Source organism: Brachionichthys hirsutus, chromosome 2 (genome assembly GCF_040956055.1).
Source record: "Brachionichthys hirsutus isolate HB-005 chromosome 2, CSIRO-AGI_Bhir_v1, whole genome shotgun sequence".
In the NCBI taxonomy this organism is placed as follows: domain Eukaryota; kingdom Metazoa; phylum Chordata; class Actinopteri; order Lophiiformes; family Brachionichthyidae; genus Brachionichthys; species Brachionichthys hirsutus.
The window spans coordinates 12,301,610-12,322,916 of NC_090898.1; the positions used below are offsets into that span (position 1 = coordinate 12,301,610).

General features: G+C 46.3%; 1 protein-coding gene across 1 annotated transcript in view; it reads right to left on the reverse strand.

Moving 5' to 3' along the window:
* The window catches only part of fgd (faciogenital dysplasia), a 38,406-nt gene that overhangs the window by 9,167 nt on the left and 7,932 nt on the right, over positions 1–21,307 (reverse strand). Inside the window, exons 2-6 of the mRNA XM_068753437.1 lie at positions 5,685–5,855; positions 4,609–4,810; positions 3,896–4,496; positions 1,824–1,913; positions 250–386 (exon numbers count right to left, since the gene is read on the reverse strand). Coding sequence (XP_068609538.1) covers positions 250–386; positions 1,824–1,913; positions 3,896–4,496; positions 4,609–4,810; positions 5,685–5,855 — 1,201 coding nt within the window. The remainder of the gene's footprint in view (positions 1–249; positions 387–1,823; positions 1,914–3,895; positions 4,497–4,608; positions 4,811–5,684; positions 5,856–21,307) is intronic.

The window sequence follows — 21,307 nt, forward strand, 5'->3', positions numbered from 1 at the left end:
CTCTAAACATAGTCCTTTAGCGGAAACATTTCCTGCTGACGTTGAAAAAAAGAGCTGAGCTAATCCCTCACGCTGCACTTTCTGCAAGAAACAGAAAAACACCGAACCGAGCAAACTGACAACGACGACCTGCCTCTCTCACGCAGCTGTCTCATTAAAGCCGACATCAGCGCCCCCCCAAGTGTCCTCTAAGGACGAAACTGTCCCAGCTGGTTTTAAATATGAGTTTGGAATGGGTTTAGTCCGAACCATTCTCCGGTGATGCGTGTCTTGAGCTCGGGGAGCAGGAACTTGTCATGGAAGCAGTAGATTGAGGAGATGTTGGAGAAGATCCCTGTAATGACGTCCTGAGGGATTCCAGCTTCTGTGAGCTTAGTGCAAAATACCTGCAGAGAGAAAAGAAAAGAAAAAAACCCAGATGTGTATAAAAACCCGTGCAGCTATTTCCAAACACCCACAGATGTGGGTCCAGTTTCTGGAGCAGGAATGTAAACATTGAGACATTTCCATATCATGTAGCTCATCAGTTAGCTCCGGCCTTCCGAAATATAACCAGTCACACTGTAAAATGGGGACATTGCCTTTGAGTTTTAAGTTTATAGGACAAAAACCACCAATAGCAATCATGAAGTACATTAAGGCTGCATTGATGAATACCCCCCCATTGCAACTATCAATTACTCATTTAATTTGATTGCTTTGTTGATTTATGATTGTAAAAATATGACAATTGCACATTGAACCAGAAAATGGCTTACAATTTTGCATCAACTAGTTCTGATGATGTCATAGAAATGTCACTAATCGGACTAATCGATGAAATTGAGCACAATTTCAATGAACAGGATAGCAAGGAATACAATCTGACACATCGTAACTCCAGAGATGAATTCCTTTAACACATCACTCCCATCTCCTTTTGCTTCCCTGTCAGTCATAGCAACAGAAGGCCACTACTGCTTCCACGGAAACCAGCATCGTGTGAAAGTAGAGAGACAAAAACAGGAAGTTGACTGCCTTCAGTGGCCAAAAAAAACAAAAACACAGGTGTCAGGTGATGTACGTCAACTCCACCACATGAACTTAACAAAGAGGAAGAAAACCGAACCGGTGCTCGTCAGTTCAAGCATGAACTAACAAGTAAAGCACTGAGAGGGCCGAATGAAGGAAGACATCATGGCTTGTGATCACAAAACTAGAAATCAGAGATTTGTGTTCATGCTTCGTGCACAATAATTTCTTTTAAACTTTTACTATTCAAATATGTTGATCGATTAAATAAATCTGTGCTGCATCATTGAGCCGGACGTTTCTGTTTTCTAATTATAAACCAAGATCAGAATCAGGAAACAAAATATTTGTCATCCACAGGATTTATTTAGTAGCTGAAGAGAATGGAGGGTGATACTGCACACACACACACACACACACACACACACACACACACACACACACCTACACACACACACACCAACACAAATATGCGTGGATTTGTAGACGCACACACTAAGTGCATACTTAGGTTTGACAAAGTGACATGTATAAATAAAACACACACACACACACACACACAGAGTTTCTCACGTGATCATGCTTCCACTGCTCTGACTAATCCTGTCAACAGAGGAAGGTTGTTGTCTAGCTCTGGTTTTAATCCAGCTCAGCCTTGATCTCCCCACTAAAAGCAGGCTACATCCAGGAGATTGAAATTTAGCCCAAAAGCAATCCCAAGTGTCTCACACTCACACACACACACACACACACGCACACACACACACACGCTACACAACAGAAAGCAACAACATACAGAGGCACACAGATACCTGGTCGAGGAGGTTGAGTCTTCTGACGTAGGCCTCTTCAGTGTGGAGAAGCTCTTTGGCGATGTTCAGGAGCTTCTGAGCCTCAGAGCACTGAAAGAACCCGACACCAAAGATGAAACATTCCAAAGATGTGATAGCCATTAAAAAAAAGAAAAGCTGCTCCGTCCCCGTGACGGCGATAATCAATCTTGATTATGTGGAACGCTGCCTGTCCTACTTCTTTGACCCAAAGGACTAGAGACCCAATTTTAAACAAGGTCGTAGCTACAAAATGGAGAGGGATTGCTCACTGTCAGCAAAAAGTCCCACGCCTTAACCCGGTGAGTGCAATCCTGCACCCCCCCCCCCCCCTCGGGGTTCTTGAAGGAGGACCCCATTCATTCTAATTCTGCCCACTAGTAACTGTACAGTTGAATATTACTCCATGTTGGTCATGGCTCTCAAACACTTTCTCTGGATGGGGGGGGGGGGGGGGGGGTCAACAGGGTTACAATTTGTGTCTCTAGAGGTTCATGATGAGACAACACAAAAATGATTAAACCCAGATATGACACATCGGGGGGGGGGGGGGCTATTGCGACAACGTTGGTTTCTTCATCCACGGCTTGACTAAAACTTCACTTTGTGTGACGCGTTGCTTTCAGCTTCTTATCCTTCACTTCACTGAAAACCCACATCCTCCGCGACACAAGGCCGTCGGTACGGGCCCATCAGCAACATGTCAGCCGCGGTGCCGCACACGTTCAAGAGGACCCATGCATAACAACACACCCTTCCTTTGCACGGCGGCGTTGGCATCAGGAAGCACTGGAGAGCAGAGATACTCCCCCCCCCCCACCCCACCCACTGTGGGTGTGGGTGCGGGCATTCAACAGAGGCAGCGTTTGTGTGTTCATGTGATATTTTTGATTTTGTGAGCTTTGGGCATCTTCAACAAAACAGTAGAAACTAAACAAAACAAATGAAACGATAGCTCAATAGCTGAACACGCACATCCTGAGCTTCTGCTGTCCAATAGTTTCTGTTTGGGCGAGTGTCGTCTTTAAATTCTCTCCTCACCCGACGTGTTTTCATCGTTGTTTCACCTCGGCAGTTCGATACAGATGACATTAGAACATAAACTGCCGTCGCTGACAAATCAGCAGCTTATAGGGCAAGAGAAACCTCGAGCTTCGGCTTTTATCTAACAGTCAGCACGCGATCCTGTTACGGCTGTCGCAGTGGAATTTGCACTTTTATGTAATGGCAGAGGTTCAGGCGAACCGAGGCTGTAACAGCGTCTCGTGTTTCACACAGAAGTGTTCTTTGAAACTGCTCACCAAGGCCGAGATAATAATAGATGCTTCTTTTTCCACTACATGAAAGGTACGTCGCCTGAGACGAACCCTTTTGAGTCGGAGGATGAGCTCAATTTAAACATGCCAGAGATGTTCTTGAGGATTTTAATGTAACATCAGACGATAATTCCAGGACTCTCTGTCTGTCTGTCTGCCTGTCTGCCCGTCTGTAATTTGCTTGCGGTGAAAAGCACTTATCTGATTTACTTCAAACTTAGCATGCGAGGTGCCAGCGGCATTGTGAAGTCACGTCTCAACTTTGGGGCGATTCCGAGCAAGGCGCGACAAAAGTCTTTGGAAAAAGGCATAGAAGAAGAAAATCCAATGAGATTATTGAAGTGAACACCTGGAGAACTTCTCTATCGCTGTGGGTGATGCTCTCAGCGATCGATCGCCGTGGCGTTTGATAGGGACGGATCTGTTTTCAGACATAAACAGAGTATCAAATGGGCCTTTAACTTTTGCAACCTGGATGCATTTTCATATTAGACAGACTGTGTGTCGCTAGAAAGCAACGCTCCTCGAGTTGCTAAGATGCAGGCAATGTAGCGCCACAGAGCCAACGCGCTTTCGCTGCAGGACACGACGTTACGGTCGTGCGTTGGGGCACTTTTAGAACAGGAACTGCAATAGTCGCATACAAATCTAAAAGGGTGGTTGCGCAGCGGTGGAGAAATGGAACTTGTTTGGTTTTCACGCCGATGACATTAAGCTTAAATATTTTGCGGGACTCACTTTGTGCACCTCTGGTTGTGCATCCGTTAGATACCCAGTCTGTGTGTCTGTCAGAGAATGGATTTCTCCACCGCTCCCCTCATCCAGGTCGCTGTCCTCATCTTGCGTTGAATCCCTCTTGTTGCCCAGAGTAACGCAGCAAGACACGCTCTCCGTTTCAGTGACGCTGTCGTAATGATCCTCCTCATCTATGGCGTCCTCATTGGGGAACGCCTCCCCGTCTGCCGTGCAGGACGGGCTGTCGATGCCACTGTCCCGGTTGGGGATTTTCCCATTTTGCTCCAAGGAGTCCTGATTGTCCAGGAGTTCTTGGGAAGAGACTTCCTCTCGCTCCACGTCATCGAGGCAACCAACGCCACGCGTGATGCTGTCCAGCGGGGCATCGTCTGATCCGTCGATATGCATGGAGGCCAGACAGGAAATTTCAGAGTCCTCGTCTGTCCGTTTGGATGAGACAAGCGCAAGTTTGTCCATAGCCGAGGAGTCTCCTGGAACCTTCGATGGGGTGTCCAGGCCGCAGGAGGAGGTGATGTCTGAAGCGGTATCCATTCTAAGACACAGGTGCAGCTGGGACCGTGGCAGCACCCCCAGGATAGGGACCCTGGGGAAATCAAAATCACATGAGGAATCACTTCTGGTGGAAATATTTTCAAAGAAAAATATGACCCAGATGAGCAAGACCTATGATAAAAAATATTTCCAAATGTACCTACCTTGAATTCTCAAACTTTTCGATTAGCAGGCCGACCTTCTGGGCCTCCCTCTGCGGCTGCGCTCCCAAGCCTGGAGGAGTTACGAAGGGCTTCGGTTTAGGTGGAGGCGGAGGAGCCGGCAGGGGCCTGGAGGGCGCTGGAGGAATCCTCTTCGGTTTCTTGTCTTGCCCGAGAGCGAGCAGGTGTGTCGGTTTAGGGGGCACTACAGACGCAGAGCCACAAAGACGCAGGAGTCAGCAAAAATAATCTGGTGAGATGTAGTAGAAATCCCAGAGAGAAAACCTCCATGACTGAGTTCAGGTGTAAAACCTAAAAACAAAACTTCAGAAGAAATAAAATAGAAGACGAGAAGCAAATACGGAGCGAAGTCTTGCAATGCGAGCAAAACCGACACCGAGCTTCGGCTTTCTGTCAACTTCCTGATTACAGAACAGGATGCTGAGATGAGTGTGTGTTCCAGTTAAATACGAAAAAGAAAAAAAAGTGAACACACAGAAAAAGACAAGCCGACGAAGACAACAGTTTAAAATCTTATCTGTAAAATTATTTTCATGCTACAGTTATTAATGTAATAACTATTCATTTATGTAAATAGAAGTTGGCAGGAAATAGTCCTTTAGAAATATGTAAAATCATTTGCAGAACCTCTCTCTCTCTCTCTCTCTCACTCTATCACTATCTCTCTCCACTTTAAGGTTGGTTCATGGACAAACATATAATGCTAAAGTGCTCCTTTTATGCTGTTTACAATCCTCCAGCTAACTCTGAACAGTTGTGAGCCACTGAAATATCGGGGCCGAGTCTTGTGGGGCAATGTCCTACATTGTTTGTCAGAAATTCCCGGAGCGTAACACACATTTAGCATTCTTCAAGAGCTGCCAGACGTGGGCACTCGGGAGTCAACGGCCTGCTTTGAAGCAGCTCCCGAAGAGGTGACCTACTGAGCTGTGATGGCGACAGACTGAAGCCGGACAGAGTTAGTCGGATCGTTCTGATCTCGTTTCTCCTTTGAAATGACATCTTAAAACGACCTAAATGGAACTTGAAACGGGCCAAACTGCGTCGAATGAACGCACCTTGAGGTTTCTGATTGGTTGGCCGCCTGGGTGAGGTGGAGGACTGGGGACGGGGCTTGATGGCAGGCCTGTCGTGACATGGTCTAGGGCTGGGGCCTTTCTTTGCCAGCCGTGGGGAGCACAGGTAGTCCACTGATCCACACTGGTACTGCAGGGAGGAGGCAGGGAGGTCTGAAGAGAAGAGGAACCAAGAAGAGACAATATCAGGGCATCGATCGACATAATGGGGAGTCATCCGGATGTATAGCCGCAACCCAGATTAATCCGGATACATTTATGCAGGGATATCACTGTAGGTGAATGACCTTCAGTTCAGTGTGAAGGTCATTTGTTCAGGGCAGGAGAGCAAGGAAAGAGAACCTCCATGGAATCCTTTCTTACAGCAGGCAGAGAGCTGCATATTGGTTTCTTTCGCCCTCTCTGATGGGTTTGTTATCTGAAAGATGAACTCTAATCTTCCTCTTTGGACTATTAATAGACAGCGTGTGGTGAGAGAAAGCATCTCACTAACATAGGAGCACTGTATATGCAAGGGTTTGCGTTGACATGATGACATTTCTTCTGTTTTCTGACCAGAAAGAAATAAGACTCTGTTTTTGATGTCCACCAATCGCTGAATTGAAGCTCAAATGCATTTTATTTTTAATAATAGTTTTTTTAAACGCTGTGACAGAGAAAAACGGGAACAGAAACCGTAACGCTGTGAGTCGAGCTGAACGCTGAGGTGAGATTCACTTTCAGGAAGCGCGTAGTAGCAGATTCAGACGGTTGCATATTAGCGCAGGGCTTTTTAATGCACCAAAACCCATCAGCAGTAACAAAGCAAGAAAAGGTTTATCGCAAATATCTTTCATCTTAATCCCAAACCGGATTATCTATACAATTTATTTCTTACCCTGCAATCAACACATTCACCAACACTGCTAGAAGTCAGACTAAACGTAGGTAGTCTAAAATATCTCCAGCAGAACCAGAGAGCTGGAGAGAAGTTAGAGTATGATTGGCAGCAGCTTTGAACTCGGTGGCAGAGGCAAGAGCTCTGAAGTCTGACGGCAGCTTTTCAAAAAATGACAGTTTTGTCAGTGTGTGTTGCAGAGTTTTGTCAGTGTGTGTTGCAGAGCGTTGTCAGTGTGTGTTGCAGAGCGTTGTCAGTGTGTGTTACAGAGCTTTGTCAGTGTGTGTTGCAGAGTTTTGTCAGTGTCTGTTACAGAGCGTTGTCAGTGTGTGTTGCAGAGCGTTGTCAGTGTGTGTTACAGAGCTTTGTCAGTGTGTGTTGCAGAGTTTTGTCAGTGTGTGTTGCAGAGTTTTGTCAGTGTCTGTTACAGAGCGTTGTCAGTGTGTGTTGCAGAGCGTTGTCAGTGTGTGTTACAGAGCTTTGTCAGTGTGTGTTGCAGAGTTTTGTCAGTGTGTGTTACAGAGCTTTGTCAGTGTGTGTTGCAGAGTTTTGTCAGTGTCTGTTACAGAGCGTTGTCAGTGTGTGTTGCAGAGCGTTGTCAGTGTGTGTTGCAGTACGCGCACTCACTGTGAGTAGCCGGTATTTTTTTGTGTTTGCCATTATCCGGCGGCTCCCTTAGAGCAAAGTTATGTTAATAACTCTTCACACTATCCAGCCAACCTTCTCTGTTCCGCCTTGGATTCGTTTGTGTCCCCCTAAAGTTTTCCTCAATTTGAAGACTGCACAAAATTACCACCGTTTTTTTCTCAGCCATGCTGTACATGCAATCAGCAAATAATGAGTCTTGTTATGCTTCCTCCGCTATGTGACACACCTCTCTGTGACCCACTACATCTCTGCACCACAACGCAATAAGGGCAGGCAGAGGAAAGGATGAGGCTTGCGATGTTTCCCAATTGCATTGAGTAGAGGCAAAAAATAAATAAATGTGAAATTGATTTTCCTCCACAGAGGGAAAACAAATAAGAGTTTGTACGTTTTATATGCATCCCTTGAATATCCTCAAATTTGCTGGCAACAGGAACATTGTGACCTTCTCATCCCGGGTTTTTCCGTTAATAACAACTCTACATCAGCCGTAACTCTTGGGTTGAGCCAGAGGAAAAGCTTGACCTATGATCAAGCAAATAGGCATGCGCTTCAACCAAAACGACGGCCTTGTGAAGAACTCAATGACCCGAGGCTGGCTGGGGTCACTCCTGGGAAAAACAAACAGTGGCGGAAGATGAAGGAATACGGGCTGGTACCTATGGTAACTAAGAAAGAGGAGCCGACTCTCAAAGCTCTTTCAAATTCTCACAAAGCAAGCATAAAACGACACATAATACTGCACTAGTATCCAAACCAAGGCACACACACACAGTGAACTGGAATAAATTCATTCACTCTCTATCAAAGGGAGCTTTTCAAATCTAATTTACCTTTAATGCTTACAGAAATTCTCACCGAGATGTATAATTGTTCAGTCATACAGCAAATACTCAGAAAGGAGCCGCTTACCTGGCCTCCAACTGTTCCGTGTCACGTATCCGAAGTCCAAGGAAGAAGTGAAAGCAAATATCTCACGCACAACAGACGCAAAATAATAATAAAAAAGATCCTGCCCTCCCGGTTTGCCTGACTGCCTAAGAAAGCCTTTGTTGCCAACACACAAACATACACAAACACACCTACCTACACACACACAGAAATGCCGAGTTCTGCTCTCTGTCCAAACACACACACACTCACCTTAGCTTCTCCTGAGTACGTTAGAGGAGCTGCACTTGTCTCCTCACCTGCCAAACACGACACGGACCTCCTCCTGGGGGGTGGGGGGAGGGGCGGGTGGCGTGCAACCGTGTCACGACAGACACACCATTTCCATCTTTTTCATCCCAGCTGGAAAACCGGGCCAACGGCATTTTGCCGTTTGCCGACAAGGATCATAAGACAACAACAACAACAACAAAAAGCCGCCTAATTGATTTTTACTCTGCGGGATCGAAGAGATTAATGGTGCAATTTTCACGGAGGTCCGTGAGAAAACACTCAAGAGGGCGCTGATCTGAGCTCCTTAACTTCAGCTGCTCAGTTTCAGTTGCTATGGGATGAATGAATGGGACAATCAGACCGGAATTACACATGTGAGAACATTATCACTGCTGTTACCACCTTGGCTGTGGATTACCATGACAACAACTGGCCTCCAGAAATAGTTTTACCTCCTAGTAGTCAGAATACGTGACTTTGGGGCAAACCAGGAAGCAGACAGTCCATCTTATCTCTTCGATCATTCTTTCTTTCCAGCTAAGAGGTTCTAGAGTTGAATCTGCCATTGTAGGAAAATTATATCTATTTTTTTTTTTACCAATCACTCAAAAACTAGTGATGATAAACACACATCCATCCATTAGCGACAGAGTGTCAAAGCTCCTGCTTTGTTACCATGGCGGCGCCACGGGGAGCACGATGAACATTACTGCACCTGCTAAACGGCATCATCAAGATAGCATTTTACGCCAACGTCAGCTTTTCTGACATGCTGACGTTAGCAGCGCCGCTGTGCTGATTGCAGCCTGCTGCATTGCTGTCAAGTATTGGCTTATTTAACAAAAGATAAGATCTCAAATGTTGAATTACCGCTGGCAGCAGCTGGAGAATCAGGACTCACATCAGGACCTGTCTGACAAAAGCATATAGATGCAAACAAACATACATGATTAAAGGCATGTAGCACCTGATCGCAAGCCTTACTTAAAATGGGTTTTAACCACCTTCTTAGTTGTTTTTTGGTTTATGATAGCATACAATTCCAAAATAATCTATTAATTTTCAAGGAAAAGGCCAACTTTAAAAAAATGTGGCATATTAAAGAAGTCATTTAATGAACAAATAGTCTTTAGTACCAACCCGTAATTTCAAGTTTCAGCAGAAATTTGTATTTTGGATAATTTGTTTGCAAACTCCTCGATTTCACCCAAAAACCTGCACACAGACTCAAACACACGAAACTCGCAGTCAGCCAGTCACACTGTCAGCCCTGAGGCGATCACCTCGGAGCCATTTATTACCCATCATCCCTTGAGTCTTAATATCCCAGCGCTGTCTCGTGGACTGATCGCTTGGATTCAGCACAGCCTTCCCAGTCTGGCGGTCAATCAATCAGTTCTCCGACCCCAAAATGAGATGCTAGTGAGGCAGAGCTGCCAAACCCGGTCCCTCGTTTCAACCTGACGAGCCCACAAAGACACGGCTCTGAATGCCAATGACTCGGGAGGATGGCACCTCATTATTCTCATGAGGTGCCATCCTCTAGGGCGCCATTTTTCCACTTAGAACTTTCATTATCTAGTTCCTCTAATGCGTTGAGGAGTCTGTCGCCTAATGGCTTGTGTATTGGTAATAGTCATCAAGTAAACCCCGTCATGCCCCCCCCCCCTCCCCCCATGCACCAGGAGACAGTAATGAATGCTCTGACCTTCATCTACCTTTCAGCCATCCAACCCACCATTAAATGACGCTGGAGAAAACATAAATGTGTGTTTGAGGAGTTTTCCCATATCAAGTAAAAAGGTGAATTAATTTAATTTACTAAGGAGTGACACATGCATCAATCTTATAAAATGCACAAAAGAAGACAAATACCTAGAATCACAGTTGGACATTCAGCAGAAGTGGATTAATCTGATGGCAAATCCACAACTACCGACACAAGAAGACGTATCCAAACGGAGAAATTCAGAACGGACGTGGAACTGAGCAAGAAATCTACAGAGCGGATCCTCAATCTCTGGCAAGCAGCAGATTTCAATGATAGAGTAATGAGGCTAAAACACACACACACACACACACCACACACACACACGAAGAAACACACACGGGTCAACGCTATCTATTCATGTACAACAGCATCTGGCCACATATTAAATCCTATATTTCTCTATTTCCTGCCACGGCCTGTTATAATTGTGTTGGGGTTTTTATTTTTTGGGGGGGGGGTCAAAATTGGGTCAGTGGGAGCGGCAGGTATGTTGACATGTCTCCTGACGTAAGTGAGATGAATGCAGCCACTCCCACAGATTAGAGCCTGGTGCCTTTTTAAACAGAGATTACACAAGGAGGTCTTTGACTATGTCACCTTTGTTCAACATGAAACAAAAGGACTCAACACCCGGCTGATCTCATCCTCTGCTCGGGGGATAAGGAAGTTATTTGGATATATCTTTGTATTTTCCTGCTCTTCTGCGTTAAACGTAACTAAATGAAGCGACGCAGTGGAAAGTGTTGAATAAAGCAAGTCTGAAGCACGATGGAGGCAACAGTCGATACTGAGTCGAGTCAGTGAACACATCTAGGAGTCAAAGCTGTAAACAGCCAGAGGAAGAGGTCTGTCTGGTGTTATTCTTTCATTCATCTTCGGCCGCTTCTCCAAATCCGGGTCACGGGTTTATGCCGGGAGCCAATCCCGGCGGGAGGCGGGGTACACCCTGATAAACCGGCAGTTCGTCACGGGGCCACACGTAGACAGCTTTATCATGTCCAGTTCAGTTCCGTTGCATGTTGATTAAAGGTGGAAGAGAACCCACAAAGGCACGGGAAGAACACGCAAACTACACCTGACTAACAGACTCAGGGACAGAGCCGTCAGCGCTCTGAACAACAACCAGCACTAAACAATACAACTACTCACCATGTGCTATTTCTAATGTGAAGGTAAACAATGTGTTACAAATTAAGTGCAATAACGCCGCCTCCCCGACCTCATGTGCAATAACTAATGTGCAATAACTAAATGCAAAGTACTTGACAATCTATCTGCATGCGCTGTTTATCACTTTCAATTATGTTGTTTTCTTCTTCTATTACTTATGTTTTATGTTGTAACTAAGCACCAAACAGAGCAGCACTCCTAATCTCGTTGTATATATCCACTATGCAATGACAATAAAGGCTTTCTATTTCTATTCTAATTCCATTTAGTGGCATTTCTAAAACAAATCTACCCTAATTGGATTTTAAATGTTTTCTGTCATACATTGCAATATGCAAAAAAAGACACAAACTGATGAGTTTGTCGCGTCTCATCATAAATCACTCCACAAAGAATTCTTCTTCACAGTGTCCTGAGAACACCAAACAAAGGGCTGCTGTCATGGCAACGATGATCTGTATCGCTAATACAGCAGGTAGTTCCCGGTGAAGTGGGAGGAACTGCATCTGCATCTATTTATAGTAGAAGGAATTCTGATCAAAGCAAAAATAAACATCCTGATAAGTCAGAATGCAAAAGTAACACTCTTCATGAAGGAATAATTAAAAACATCATCCTCATCAGATATGAGAATTTATTGCGGAGCTACACACATTAGAGAAGCCCAGCCAACCCTGACGACCACAAATGCCTCACAGGAGACCTTTTTTTTTTTTTATGAGTGCTGAGAAGTGATGATGCAGTCCAATACAGTAGCCTTGAGCATTACTGTAAAGGAGGCGGCCAACGATCGGCAATCAGAGAGCCAACGCGGACACACAGGAGAGCGAGAAGCTACCAAACGGACCCAGAAACTACCGAAGCCTACTGTAGCGACGGTGATCCCCAACGGACCAATCAGGACAAAGCTAAACAGCGGGAGAGCTGATCCTTCCCCCTCACAGTCCATTATCCTAAAACACTAACACACCTTCACCAGTGGGGGGTGGGATTTGTAACTGCTGGTGCTGGAAACGGTTCTTTCCATTCCCACTGGGGGTTGGTGGAGACGGAGCGGTGGGGGTGGGGGGGTGGGGGGGACTCTTCACAAACAGTCTTCAAAACCAGAAATAGCATCTTCCTGACAAACTTTAAGCACGAAGCTGAAGTAGGCCACGTTATGATCGAATCTTCTGCACGGATCCTTTCTCACCCTGCTCATTGACTGAAGGGCTCCGCCATGTAAATGCATTGATTACTTTGCCGTGCATTGATTTGTAGGATTTTACTAATCGTTATGGAGAATAGAAGCTGTTAAAATAAAATTTGCCCGACTGAGATCATTGCTGACTGATTGATGCTTTAGGCGTGAAGCCATGCTGGGCATCATAGACAGGTAACCTAAGCCACACAAACTCCACAGACAAACACAGCCATACTTCGTGCAGTTCAACTTTACGGAAGCCCGTCTGCAGCCGAGACCGCAAAAATGGCCGGCAAACGCTTTACGGCACGCCAGTTCCACCGAGGCTGCAGAGCAGCATTCAGCAGCGACCAAAAACAGTAAAATAACAAGCATCGCATGGCGAGAGAATTTCACGGCTAACTAAAATCACACCTAGCGTCGGCCGCAGGATTACAGCTGTGGAAAAGCCAGCTTCGCCCAACAGGACGAGAGAGAGAGAGAGGACGGGATGCATGGAGAGGCAAGTCCACTCATTCCACAGTTTCCAGCGTGCTTTTCTTTGTGCCGTGGAAGGATTCATGGTAAATTAGAGGGGGTGAAAGGTTATCTGTAGCGGTTTGTGTATATTACTATGGAAGCATGTGTCTCGGGCAACAACACATCAACAGATAATCCCTGGATGAGTAGTTTAAATAAAGAATTCATGGGTTCATCCACTTGTATTCTGTCACTGAGAGATAAAGCTTTACATAGAACTTTTATTACTGGGTAAATTTCCTTCGTCATGACTCCTTCGGCGCCGTTTCCTCCCAAACCTTGCCCCTGTGTGCTTTCACCTTGGCACATTTGATTCACAGTATAAAACGATCCTTCTCCCATCGTGCGGCAGCAGCCTCAGCCTCCATTCTCTCCGTGGGAGTAGGTGAGGCACCTCCCTGCATCTGTTCCAGGCAGGATGAATGTCAGCATGTGGAGGGGAGTGTTTCTGAGGCTGCTGACAGTCAACGTGTCCCAGAGTGAGGCAGCCCGCCCCAGTGCGGTTCAAAGTGCTGCCCCATTCCAGTCCGGTCTTGTTGGTCTAATCCGGAATTGGGTGTGTCGATATAAAGGGCTGCTTTGGTGGAAATAAAAGGTTGAGGGTGAGGAATCCTCCTCCCATGTGCTGATACACGCTGGAACTTTACCAACATACACTCACAGACAGACAAAAAGGTCCACTGTGCGCCCAGCAGCGAAGCGTCTCCTTTGACGTCAGGGTCGTCTTCAAAATGTCACGCGGCTTTCTGAACGAGGGTGTCAGCAGTTCAGGCCGCTCGAGCGAGGCGCATCTGAGGTCAGCCCGCTCCTGTCAGATGGCTCGCTGGGCTGCAGGTTCTCAGATGCAAATGGAAAAACTAAGAATGCCTGTCACGGCCAATCAGACATAGGCCAAAGTTAACAGGTTGGGTCGGGGAGAGCCTCCGATGGAAAAAGCGAGGAAACGTAAACATCTTGGAGCTGTGGTTCGCTGACGGCTGAGGTAGCTGGGACACGAGGGCAAGAAGGATCAGGCACCGTGGACTCACAGGCGAGCCACTGTTCGAGGAGAGGCCTGTTATGGAAGCCAGGTGTACAGTAGACAGACTAATAAAGTCTCTTATTTCCTCTCAAGTGGCTCCAGTATTTCCTCTCACAGCCCTGCACGCCATTGCTCTAAGCCGTGTCAGCGAGCCCTCGGAGCAGGCAGGATGACTGCCAGTGTGGAGAACACTCTGTCTGGGCATCAGCGTTTATCAGTGGGATAAACGGCGGCCTACCGGCGCACGCAGGCAGTCCGTGGAGCTGCAGAGTAGAGCATGGACCAAAGAGGATGGACGCAACATTAAAATGTGCTGCTGAGGCAGCCGACATCAATTCACAGATGTTCTCCTCTGTAAATAATACATGCAATCATTACTATCCATTATGCACTTTGTCTTGTGCGAGCCATCACACAGGACGCCAAAGTGCCCTTTTGTGGTCGTTAAATATACAGTATATGTGTGAAATATAGAGCTGCGACATGAAATTATATTCGTTTTTCCAATCGATCATGAGCTGGAAAGAGATTGGAAAAGAGCTGAAAGATGTCAAATGCTGTTCTCTAAATCACAAACGAGCATCAAATGAGTGCTGCAGCGTAAGATTTACGAAGCATGAAGAATTACTTTAACACTGAATTGATGATTAAAAAGCTGCAAACTCTTGTTAATATTACAAAGTACTTTCAGTGCACTGATTTAATATCTGAATACGAGTATTCCCTGTTTCTATTCTAACTGACTTTGTGGAAAACAAGCACGCCTGCTTTTTCTTCGTCACTTGCATCATTTATGGAGAACCTTTTATCCAATGTCCTCTTTCCACTGAAACATCTCCAGATGTATTTCTATTTAAAAGCAGAATTGGTGTGAAGAATCGGATTTGCTCCCTTTTCCATGTCGTCACATTTTCGCTGCCTAGAAACATCAGTCAAGCTTCTGCGAACTACTAAAATGGGGAGATCAGCGAGAAGTGCTTTCTGTCCTAAAATTGACCATTTATAGTATTTCCCTGGTCACACTGAGCCGCTCCGTGTGTGCTCAGGTACCAGCTCTCCACTTTATGAGGAGACATTAAAGTTCTCCCCCCCCCGAGGTGAAGAAGGGAAGGGATTATCCAGTCAAACATCCTGAAAAGACAATTTATCTTAAATAAATAACTGTCTATTAAACCCTTTAAAGCCCGCTCCATGAAGGGATCGTCAGAACACTCTCATTTATGGAAAATAAAGTCTTAATAGAACCTTCTTACAAATTTGTCAAATAAATACATGTTTATATAAGTGCTCTAATTTAAATTTAACTTTTGCAAAATCTGGAATCAGGAAAATAAAATCAAACTTCTTAAGTAGAAGTCTCAAAATCCAACTATGATACGTTTGGCAATAAAGGGTTAATGTGCACAGATGCACGCAAGCATATTATTTGGACAAAAGCTCATATATGTGCCCTGCCACAGTCTGCCCTGCAGCGGACACTCCTAAAATAAATTACCGGCCTCTGGAAGGCATCATGAAGGAACGAACCCTCGTCTTCTTCGGAGTGCTGGGACAGAACTACAAAGACCAGCAATAACACTGAAACTTGTAGGCAGTTGAAGCGAGATTTTAAGATGGGGTTGGTGATGAAATTTGAAGCACATGGCCTCACCTCCATGCAGACGGAGTTGTGCGTGAGATTTTTTTGTAGTTTTTGTTTTGTTTTTTTTGTTCCTCCTGTCTGGTGCCAAAGCCTCAAAGACAACACGCATGCTTCGCTGGAGACAAGAAGGCTCTTAATGCTTTGTGACGGCCTTCCCGGAGAAAATGGAGGCGTAAAAGGACACGTGTATCACACGCAAAGATGTGAGGACACACATGTAAGATTGAACAAAACACTTGTCTGCTTGATGTCTGCACCAGACGGGGGAACTGTGCTGCAAAAAAAACAAAAAAACCAAGACAAATAAAACACATGTAAACAGCAGCAGCACTATTATGATCCGTTTTTCTGCTGATTCTCACGTTCATATGCAAACCCACAGGAAATGCCCCCACCGGCTCAAAGTGGAGGAAGACCCCGGGTGCCCTGGGTAAAGAGGAAGCCGGGGCTTATTACCCGGGCGATGCAGTACACTAATGGGGATGACTACGACATGTGGCATCTACATGTGTGTGTGAGTTTTCGAGCTCGGGTTAGTACCACTGACCAGTGCTGAGCACTTCCTTCCTCTTTATGGACCCGAGGAATGAAGGAGAAAACCGCCAGCGGCGCTTTGAAATAATCGAAATACCTCCATGACGCCTTCTTTTTTAAAGGAAGATGTAACTAATGGCTCCCGCCGCCACCCTCACAGTTACAGACCCCACCCCCCGTATTAAATACTTGTGGATACTGTGGGCTGAATACATCCTTTCCTCTGGCGCGCTCTAAAAGTAAACCTGTCCAGACGTAGGAAAACGGCTGAAACATGACACACCGCTTTTTCCACAGCCCGGGGGGGGTTCTTGGATTTTTGCCTTTCACATAAGGTTACTGTGAGTCTTTGTATCCCGGCCTTGAGCACAGGCAGTTTCTGTGTGGTAGCTGTATTATAAATACTACATGATGGAGTATATGCCTGACAGACGGGACATGATGAACTGATTTTGTTGAGACGGTATCACAGGGATGCTAATTCTGTCCATTCGGGTGTTTTTTTTTATCTTGACTCAGGACTGCTGTTTTTCTGCTGATCTAGACATCTATTTTAAGACGGACTAAAAACAAAACGAAAGAACATTCGGCCTTGTTGCTGCAAAATATAATTTAACAGGCCTGCCAAACAACATGCGACTACCACGTGGCTATTTTCCTGAGTGATGTGCTTTTCTTTTCCATCCTTCTACATGTGGCGTTTCCTTGATTGTTTTTTTTTTTTTTAGCCCTAAATGCCATCTTTTTTCGCTTCAAGGACAGGAAGATCAAGAATCTACGACCGGCAGAGGTGCGGATGACTGGAGGTCGGACTTTAATTACGCTTAAAAAGAAATCCATCTAAAGGATTTGATTGGATGTGGATGTTGATATACGAGGAGTCTGTTTCAACTCATGCGCTCCCACCAATCTGAGAGGATCAGAGCGCTCCCGATGCCAAGGAAGCCTGCCATGATCCAGGAAATGTAAGCAGCTGCACAGCTGCACAACACTGGCGCTGCGCTCGCTGGTGTGTGTTTGGGCCAGACCCCGTGGCTGCGTGGCTCAACAACATCCGATTGATCTGGGTCAAAAGGTCATTGATTAGACTGACTCTCACAGTCTCCAGAGCGATGCCACGGTGTCTGCCACACCGCTCGGCCTCGGCTCTGCTCGCACAGCTGTGGCCGGTTGTCATAGAAACACACAGACTCCCTAGTAAGATAAATTATAGCGTGCCAAACAATCTCTCAGAGACTAAATACAAACTATAGCATAAAGAGGAACTGACTAAATGCAGAAGTATAGCGGCTGTGGATTTAAACGGGAGGACTAGCAGACATAATGACATCATTGGGTGAGTATAAGGGGGTCTTCAATGTGTTGCATGTATTCAATACCACCTCAGCTGCTTCTTTAAAGGAGAATTTATTGATTCAAAGTTGTACAATTGTTAGACGAAAGGAATCGGCGTGCATGGTTTTTTTGTTTTTTTTTTAATTATTGGAGCGACAGGGCAGGGGCAATGAACCGAAAAAAGCTTTGGCACTGTTGGCTGCTCACTACATTACTCACCACACATCACTGGTTCGAGGAGCCAGAGGGCTGAGCTCTCGCTCCTAATTATCCACTGTAGAGCAGATGAAAGAGCAAACCAAACAAACGACAGCAGGAACACACACTTACGCTGCCCCACAAAGAAATTCCCTGAAATCATACCGCAGGGAATCCAAGACTCGAGGCAGCAGAGGATCGTCCGCAAATGTACGTTCCTCAATAAAACATCCAGACTGGCATGCGTATTTCACAGGGCGGCGAGGATTAGCCCGCATTCAGCAGGCAGAGCTGTGAGCCCACGCAGCCCTGACCCGAAGCCAGGCGGAGGTCGGGTACGGTGGGGGGGGAAAAGCATTTTAGCGAAGACACACCTGCTGTCAAATCACCCGACACATAAAAGTCGAACCTTTCACGGTGCCGAGTGCAGTTTGTAACTCACCAGCTGAACTCTCACGCCGCCTTTGATGCGTTCTCTGAAATCTCAGCGCATCCCTTCGCCTCTCGCCGTGCGACACAAACGCGAGTCCCAGTTATTCCGGCAACGAGGAGGCTGGATATTTCTGTTCCTGCTCCGCCTGCTCCCTCATCGACTCTCTGTAATCACTACTACCACGCTGCTTCCCTCTCCCTCTCCCTCTCTCTCCTCCTCCTCCTCCCCTCACCCTCTACCAATGCACCGTCCCTGCCCCAAATGTAAAAAAAAAAAAAAAGGACTTCTCCTCTCCTGCGTTCTCCCCGGTTCTGCCTCCCGCACCATTCAGACAGAGCGTTTGCTTTCTGAAAGAAACACCAAGAGCGGTTCTCAGCCGGCAATAATGCCGCCCAACTGTCACCACGGAAACTAGCGACGGCCCGGCGGATGGAGGGAGGGAGGGGTGGTGAAGAGGGAGGGGAGAGTTATGGGAGAGAAGAGAGGAGGAGAGAGAGGAAAAGAGCTGGCTAAATGAAAGATGGGGGAAGTGTGTGTGAGTATCAGTGCCTGCCCGGTGGCTACGAGAGAGAGAGTGGGAGTGAGGATATGAGCGGCGTGGAGGGGAGGGACGGCTGGCGAGGAAACGATTCAGGTGCTGTGGTATTATCAGGGCTGGAATGAATGATTTTCATCGTGCATTAATGAAGCCAACCCTCGAGATTTAAAGCAAACATTTACTCCGAGCAACCCAAGCACGAAAACCGCCTCCTTTCAGAAAGCACTTCATCAGATTTAAAAATGAGAACGACTAAATCAACCTGTTTTTGGAGATGTTTTTTTTTTTTATTTGCTCTTCGTCGATATTTTGGATTTGTGATGTGGAAATAATAATAATAATAGAATATAGAAAGGGAAAACAACAAATCAAAGGATCAACTGATTCATTTTTATTTTTATGAAATTTTTGTTTTTTTCTCTCTTCTCGACATGTAAATAATGGATGTTATTTTATTCCTTGGGGACCTGCTTTCCTACTCGTCTCTGGGGAGTACATCCACGTGCCCCCCACCCCCCCCACCCCCCCGACTGTCATGCGAATTACAAAAGCTGCCAGGTTGACGCGACCAAGCTGCTCCAACACTCATAATATGCACATATAATTACACACCCCGATCTCCCCCCCCCCCCCCACTCTCCCCACTCAATAGCTGAAGTGACACCAGCCTGAAAGACGGGGTGACATCGCCCGACACCGGCTTTGAAACCTCAGACAAATGCCGCCGATAACCATGGTAACACCGCTGGAATAACCCCAGTTCCTAAAGGAAGCAGCGCTTTAAAGCTGGGTGTGGGGGGGGGTGGGGGGGGTGGCTGTGTCCAATTCGGATTTGGGATATGCAGGAGCTTTAAAACCAAAGCATCAGTCACAGCATCCACCTGTAGCAACCTTACTTCAGGCCACCTCTTGCTAAACTGATTGAGATCCTCACCACAGTGAATTATGCATCGACCTGGATGGGGTGGGATGCAGGCCCCCCACCCCCCCGACGCCTCAACCTCGGCAAACCTGCTGACGTGAAACATTCTCGTGTGAAGGAAAGACAAAATTTGCAGTTGCCCTGGAGGGCCATCCAGATAGAGGGCAAAAAAACAATTTTAAATAAGAGTCGAACCTCAGCTTTGCTTTGTGTGTTATCTAATGAGGCGTGGCGCTGGTGGCCCGCTCATCGCACCAGGAAGGAATGTGAGCCACGGTCCAGGGAGGAAGATGGAACCTCCTGCCATCTTGCTGTTTCTTTTCAGCTCAAAGAAGTGGAAGATGCTCGTTTCAGCCCACAGACAGAGATGCGTTCACTGACGGGGGCCTGACGGGAGGGGACGGTTCCTCTGCCCTCCGCTACTCTCACTAATTACAACAATGATCTCCTCCCATCTGTTCACAAAGACACAACTGTGTGATTATTCTCTGCCCGAGTCGCCCCCCCACTGCGATATCGATGGCTGACGCTGGTCTAAATCTTCATTGCTCTACTTATCTGAGGGCGTGTCACACATCCACCCAGTCGGATCTACAAAAAAAAAAACATCCACACGTTTACTGTAAATCAGACAGAACATAACACGAGTCTGTCTTCGCCTATGCAACGTAAAAATAATAATGATGATGTTTACCCTTCTGCCTAGGTCTGTCGGGGCAGACAATGAAGCGCGCTGTGCTACGTTTCATCACCCCCACCTAGCCGCCACCAAAGACAGAGAGACGTAAACACAACAGTGCCATCAATGACGTGCAAAACATATTTGCAACTCTGTCTGAACCCCTGCCAAAGAGTTGTCAAAATGGGGATTTCAAAGGACGGCAAAGCGCACGCATGTTCGTCCGGTCCTGGAGTACCGCAAAAAAAGACTTCACACACACACACAAACACGAAGCTGAATAGATAAATAACAACAACCGATCAATCACCGGGTTGATGCAATGGCACGCTTTGGCAGCCTCAAAATGAAACCCTGCACATCAGAGCTGGAAGGAGGACACTGGGCTGTTGTCATGGAGACGGCTCACATTCCACAGCATGTTGACCCAACTCCAGGATTTTTCAAAAAAAAAAAAAATCCTCACGTAGAAAGACAACACAGGCATGCGTGCGTGCATGTGAAAACATCTACACACACACACAGGAGATGCACACAAAGCTTAAGCTGGGAAAATGAATTGCTTTTACATTCACACATCTCCTGAAGGCCCTGGATTGCCAAGCGAGACACAACATCCAGAACAAGCTCCAGCAGCAGATGGAGGTCGAGGAAGGACACGGCTAACGCAGCTGTAAGCTCTCACAATCAATGGCGGAGGGGAATCGTGCTGTAAAAGATTCAACAGCGAGATCGGTTAAAGCTTCCTAAAGGAAATGACGTTAGCAATGAAGGGAGATAAATGTGTCCAGATTAAATTGGTGTACACGATTCCTCTTTAAGGGTCATTCCCGAATGTTTGCCTGCTTAAATATCGACCTTCACCGTGACCCCGTCCCTTAATGCTTCAAACAGCTAAACTCTAAGAGGTTTTTAACTCGCCCTCCGCCATCCTCCCATCATCACGAGTCAACACCTCTCTATAAAACAGC